At 38.0% G+C, this 6,726-nt stretch overlaps 1 protein-coding gene across 1 annotated transcript; it reads right to left on the reverse strand.

The window, feature by feature from the left end:
• Positions 1-230: 230 nt before the first annotated feature.
• On the reverse strand, positions 231-5,165 carry LOC102509129 (N-acetyllactosaminide alpha-1,3-galactosyltransferase-like). The gene is made up of 2 exons (XM_006191793.2): positions 4,958-5,165; positions 231-924 (listed from the first exon to the last, which is right to left on the reverse strand). The coding sequence occupies exons 1-2, from the start codon at positions 5,080-5,082 to the stop codon at positions 231-233; spliced, it is 819 nt and encodes a 272-aa protein (XP_006191855.2). The 5' UTR covers positions 5,083-5,165.
• Between the last annotated feature and the right edge of the window lie 1,561 nt (positions 5,166-6,726).

The raw sequence follows: 6,726 nt of genomic DNA on the forward strand, positions 1-6,726 counted from the left end.
TATACTCCATCTGATGTCAATACATTCATTCTGCAACTGCTATATCCCATGTTACATAATTCAAAGTAAGTGTGAGGGAGAGTATGAATAGAGTGTGTTGGTGGGCTTGCCATTTTGTTAGTGAAATTTTCTTTTAGTGCTAAAATTTGTTGAGTAGTAATTTTTTAAGGACTAAGACAAAATGGTGCCTTTAAATTCAGGAACATAAAGGAAGGGGAAGGGCTATAAAGTTACACTGCCTTTCTAAAATATTCATAATTTTTAATAGCCCACGAGACTTTGACATTGTGAATCTCATGATCACTATATTTAAACCTATCCCAGCAGTATTCCGGGGACAAGAGTTTAGTGGGTTTATGGAGAAAGAAATACTTGTTTAAGTGACTTTCATCATGCCACACTGCTTCAATGTTATTTTTCTTGTCATTCAAGATTCCTTTGAAGCATTCCCTGGCAATATTGAGAACCTGAATGGGAGTGCCCCCAAATACAGCAGCATGGTAATAAAAATCTCCCTCACCAATAGGTATATATGCTTCTGATAACTGTCTTCTCTCATAAGGTACCTCTGTAGGACTTGCCTTATACCAATAAGCATGTAACTGAGCCACTGACTCCCCCAGAGTCTCCAGTCCATAGTTGCTTACAAAGATTTGGTCCACATCCATGCAGAAGAGGAAGTCAACTTCATATTGGATGTGATCTACAATATGTTCACTGATGGTCTTCATGCGCATCATACTGATATCTTGCCATCTCTTTTCTCTCCTTATTTCAAAAATTTTGATTGAACGGAGAGGACTCAGCTCTAGCCAAGGCATCTTGAAGAAGTCATCTATTAGGACATAGATTATGACTTTCTGGCCTACCATAAAAAATCTATCAGCAGATGATAAAAATGTGTGCAAATAGTGGTCGGTGTATCTGTGAAGTAAATAAGAAACAATTAAGTTCATCATATTACATTTTAGTGGAACACATACTATTTAAATTACACTGTAGTTTATCTAAAAATGCTACTAAGCAGCCAAACATTAGATTACACTTCTTGAGTTGTATTTAAGCAGTGTAAAAGAAAGTGAAATTATCTGCCTTTCTGCTCCCTGATGAGGTTGTGTGGATCACAGGAGAGGAGAGGAGCTCCTCAGGAGAGAGAATGAAACTTGGTGAGATCAGGAAACTGCACAGAGCCTTGCGCAAAATGAGAGCCAGCGTTTTCAGGGTTATCAGAGCAATAGGGACTTGCTCTGGAGGTTGTAGGCAGGAAAGGTCATGGGCCATTGCGGAAGCAGTTATTGATATCTGTGGCATCCGTTTTGAGTAGTTATTCATAAAAGGTCAGAGGTGGTGTGCACTGTAGCCACTGTCTGCTTTGTCTGTCTTATTTTACCTTGTGCCTTTTAAAATGGTGCTAAGATTGCTGAATTGGAAAACAAAACTTTCTCATTTCCAGTCTCTCCACCCAGTTAAAGATTCTCAGAGTAATAAATGGCCTCAGGTAAATTCAAAAAAAGGAAAGGTAATATATGTGGCTTAGCTTCAAATGATGTTTATATAATCATTAAAAATAAGTTTGGGGGAGGATGGGTATAGCTCAGTGGTAGAAGGCGTGCATAGCATGTACGAGGTCCTGGGTTCAATCCCCAGTACCTCTGTTAAAAAAATAACAATAACAAACAAATAAATAAGCCTAATTATCCCCCCAAAAAAACCACAAAACATTTTTAAAAGTAAAAAAAAAAACCAGATGGGTCAGGAGAAAACTTTCTAGTTTGGACTATCTAAAAGTATTAAGTACATTATGAAAAATACCACTTAAAATATTGTACTGAGCTGGAAACGAGCAACTCAAATCCAAAGAAGTCCAATTTATCCACATCTCTTTTATGGTTAGGGCTTTTGTATCATGTTTCAAAAATCTCTGCCTCTTCAACGAAGTGAAAATATTCTCCTCCATTTTCTTCTAGTAGCTTTATTGTTTTATCTTTCATATTTAAGTATTATCCATTTGAATTAATTTTTGTGTATGATGTGATATAGGCTGTTTTGTGTCAGTCTCAGCCTATTGATAGTGATGCTATTGGCTAGGAATGCCTGGGGGCACTCACCTGAATCCCTACTACTTGTGGTGAGACACCCTCCCCCTCTGCCCCCAACCTCCGCCCCCCCCCCCCCCCCCCCGTGAGGCCCCAAGAGACATTTCCCCTACCAGAGCCAATGTTGTGGCTGGACCAGCCCTTGGCATTCTTAGTATGATTGCAAGATGAACCTCAACAACAACCACCAGGGAACTTTGAGAAAACAAGCTTTTTCAGTCACAAGTCCAGGAGAGTACAAAGCATGCCTGGGGCCACACAGCAAGGTCACAGGTGGAGAGAGAGAGAGAGAACTTGAGAACTTGGGATTCTGCCTTTATTGGGGTCAAGGGTGGGGTGCCTAGGGTTTTGTGAGTTCACTCTTTATTGGTGAATTTAAAACATAAGAGCGGAAGTTAAAGCTAAGGAGGGAAAAAGCAGGGTTATGCAAGTGGTCAGTTATGTAGGTCACCCTGGGCTTTCTGAAATGGGAATTTTATGTGTGGAGTGACCTGGCTCTTTATCTAGTTGTTCAGTTAGTAAGTGTGTCACACGGCTGGCAGTATATTTATTTGAGATGGATGTCTCAACATTTAATCAAAAGCTTAATGTCAGGCATTTACAATTTTAAAAATGCTTATTTCAGGCACTTAACACGACAACAACAAATTTTTTTTTTCAATTTTTAGAAAACTTTTTATTTTGGAATGATATTAAGTTTACAGAAAACTTGCAAATAAATTATCGAGCTCCCATATACACTCTCTTTCCCTAACTATATAACCATAGTACATTTGTCAAAACTAGGAAATTATCAGTGGTAAAATACAGTTAACCAAATCGCAGATTTTACGTACATTTCACCAATTTTTCCCCTAATGGCCTTTTTAGTTTCCAGGATCCAATCCAAGATACACACTGCATTTAGTCACTATGTCTCTTTAGTCTCCTCCACTCTGTCAATTTCTCTCCTTGTTGGTCATAACCCTGACCATGTATTTTGTAGAATGGCCCTCAACTTGGGTTCCTCTGATTTTTTTCTTAGGTAAAGTTAATTTTTAATACAGTCAGACTTACCGACCTTTTCCTTTATGATTAATATTTTCCATGTCTTGATTAAGAAATCTTTTCCTATCCTGAGTTCATGAAGATATACTACAGTTTTTCCTTTAACTTTTAGTCTTAAAACTACCTGGGAATTGATGTTTGTATAGGCTTGTACATGATATGCTATAGAGGTACAATTTCAATTTCCCATGTTGACATCAACTCCGGCATCATTTATGGAAGTCTTTCCTTGTGGCTCGACAATGTCATTGTCAATAAATAGAAAGTCTTTAACATTTGCATGGAGCTTTCTGTTTTATTATATTGGCTTACTTGTTCATCCCTGTAGCAGGTATTCAAGTCGCAATGTCCCATATAGATACTTTCAGTGTATCCTCCTGTTTTCAGTCCTACCTAACTCCTAATTTCAGAGGGACTCGATGCCTCGGAGGTTCTTTAACACAGAGAGGGGGTTTTAGGATGAAGTTAATGAGGCTTTGATTTCAGTGCCCCTCCACCTACATAGGACCCTTCTAAGACTCAGTGTGTTCTACTGAGGGGAGGTGGGAAGGAAGCAGAAACCCCATCTACGCCCTGAAGGTAGGAACACTGCCCCCAGCATGGGGTCAGTCTCTATGCCCTGGTCCACATCATGGGGCAGCAACTCAGAGGGATCAGAATGGGTCTAGGGACGGGGTACACAGGACACTTCTTCTGTAAGGGTTCCTCCCTCTCCTTCCTTTCTATTTTCTTCTTTTTAAATAAAACTTAATATCAGTATTTGACAAGTTACTCTAAAGTTGATAAACTATGTAATTTTAAAGGGTGATATGTACATTGCTCAACTTAATACTGTTTTGTACTTTCTTTGTATGATTTTGATATCAAGTCAGCACTTGCTTCATAAAAATGATTTGGGAAGTATTCTGTCCTCTTCTCCTTTCTGGAAGAGGTTGTATAGAATTGATGTTAATTCTTCTTTAAATATTTGGTAGAATTTGCCAATGAAACCATCTGGGCCTGGAGACTTTGGGAGTTTTTAAAATTATGAATTCTACTTCCTCAATAGCTATTGGGCTATTCAAATGATCCATATCATGTTGGGTGAGTTGTGGTTGTTTGTGCCTTTAAGGTCCATTTCATCTAAGTTGTCAAATGTATGTGTGTAGAGTGTTTTATAGTGTTTCCTGATTATCCTTTTGAAGTCTGCAAAGTCTGAGGTGATATATCCTGTTTCTTTCCTGACACTGGTAATTTGTGTTTTTTCTTTACCAGTCTTCCTGGATGATTATAGATTTTATTGATTTTTTTCAAAGAGCCAGCTTTTTGTTTCATTGATTTTCCTCTATTGCTTTTCTGTTTTCTTATTTTAAAAACAACTTTATTGTGGTATAATTCCTGTGCAGTAAACTACACGTATTTCAGACATACAATTTGATGAATTTTAATAGCTGTATACACCTGTGAAACCACAGCTACAATCAAGATACCTAACATTTTCATCACTCCCCAAGAGGTGCAAATTTCGAACTCCCAGTTTATCCCTTGCCACCCTCCTTACCCCTGGTAACTGTAAGTCTGTTCTCTGTGTCTGTGCATCTGTTTCTGTTTTGTAAATAAGTTCTTTTGTGGTCTTTTTTTTTTAGAATCCACATATATTGCTTTTCTGTTTTCAATGTCATGATTTCTATTTTCATCTTTATTACTTCCTTACTTTTGCTTTCTTTGGTTTTATTTTGTTCTACTTTTTCTGGATTCTTGAGGTGGGATTATTGATAACCTTCCATTTTCTACAACAGAAGGGCTAAATGTAAAGGACATTTGGCATTACTTACCTTCCCACAGAAAACACAGTCAACCCCACAGTAATTTTATGACTTGCATAATAGTCTTCCAACACTACTTCATTGTAAGTGCCATGCCACACAATTGGAGCTGACCAATTGGTAGTCATTTTCATGGGCCTTGATGCACTGGAAGGAAGACATAAGATTTATGAACAAAATACCTTTTAATAAAACTGTAGTAGATATTACTAATGTATAAAGCCTGGGCCAGATTGCAGCATTTCCTTACTCCTAACCCAAAGTCTTGATGGTCATGATAAACTAGAGAAACTATTTATCAGAAATGGCTGGATCATTACAAAAGCACATGTACAGATTAGTTATACTGTGATTCCAAGATCTTTGAGGATACAGAGTTGAAATGCCACCCAAAGTATAAAGTAACAAGTTCTCTTATATTTGGACAAAATCTATTGCCTTAGGCTTTTGGACACTGATTATTTTCAGAGGCCTTATTTTGAAAAATGAACCTCCCAGTTTTCATAATCTGAAATGCTGCCAATGTTAATATTACTACACTCTGTCAGAATCAACTTTGTCAGAACTTTGGAAGATAGCCAGAGAGGTTCAGAGCAACTAAGCAAAAACTATCTCAAAAAAAAAAAGGAAGAAAAGACTCAACATGGTAGGAGTAAGAAAGCTCTGTTGTATTTTAACTTAGCCTTACACCAACTCCCTCCCCAGTATAGCACTGGAATTGAAAACAGCAAGCCATGTTCTCAGTGTTGGTATCCGATTCTGGAGGAAGAAGAGTGGATCTAATTCCCAAGGAATTGTGCTTGTCTGGTTTGATCTACCTGAGAGTTCCTTGAAGGACCAACTCATAATGCTTTTACTTAACTCAGAACTCTCTCAGAATGGAAAAGTGGCTAAATAGAGAGTGTTCCTTGAAAACATATTTAAAAAGAACAAGCCCCTGCCACCTGGGTTAAAAGATTAAGTTGGAATAAACCCTCGATATGCTGAAAGCCTGGGGAGGAATCATTTGGAAGACAGTTCTTTGAAAAGTAAGGGCTTTGACAAGATCTCATGTGTAACAGGAAACTCAGAAATCCATGCACATGTTCAGGGCAGAGTGCATGTTCAGAAAGATCTGTGGATACCCTAGGTTTTCACCTCTGGCTGGCATTTAGGCTCAAGGCACACAGGAAGTGAAGGCTAAGGCAGAGTTGTAAACAGCTGGGTTGTGTTGAAGGAGGGCCCAAACACAGAGCCAATCTTCAAAGACTGTGTTTTTTCTTGTTCTCTTTGTTTTCTTTTATTTTCCTTTCTCTTTCCTCTTCTCTTCTCCTCCTCCTCCTCCTTATGCCCTCCAACACCTCCCTCTCTCTTAGGCTCTCAGCACTTAAGGAAATCTCTGTCTAACTGCTAGCTGACCACAAGCTAAAGGTACAGAGACTTCTAAAACCAAACAAGATGAAGAATACAGTCTTTAAAAAGAGGTTCAGAAAATCCACTAAGCAAACAAACAACCATAAGCAACAGCAAATAACAACAAACTCTGAGGAGGCAAAAGTATCTGATCTCCAGAGAGATTATATTATAATACTCAAATTGTTTAGTTTTTAACCAAAAATTAAGAGTTATGCAGGATGGGGGGAGGGTATAGCTCAGTGGTAAAGTGCATGCCTAGCATGCACGAAGTCCTGGGTTCAATTCCCAGTACCTCTGTTTAAAAAAAAAAAAATATATATATATATATATACCTAAAATTACCTCCCCCCCATTAAAAAATAAAAAATAAATTAAAAAAATAA

Source organism: Camelus ferus, chromosome 4 (assembly GCF_009834535.1).
Source record: "Camelus ferus isolate YT-003-E chromosome 4, BCGSAC_Cfer_1.0, whole genome shotgun sequence".
Lineage (NCBI taxonomy): Eukaryota > Metazoa > Chordata > Mammalia > Artiodactyla > Camelidae > Camelus > Camelus ferus.

Excerpts from the sequence above, each read along its gene's own strand:
- LOC102509129 (XM_006191793.2), bottom strand. The coding sequence starts at position 5,082 with ATGAAAATGACTACCAATTGGTCAGCTCCAATTGTGTGGCATGGCACT. Across the intron at positions 925-4,957 it reads ACTGTGTTTTCTGTGGGAAG|ATACACCGACCACTATTTGC; the intron begins GTAAGTAATGCC and ends TTTACTTCACAG.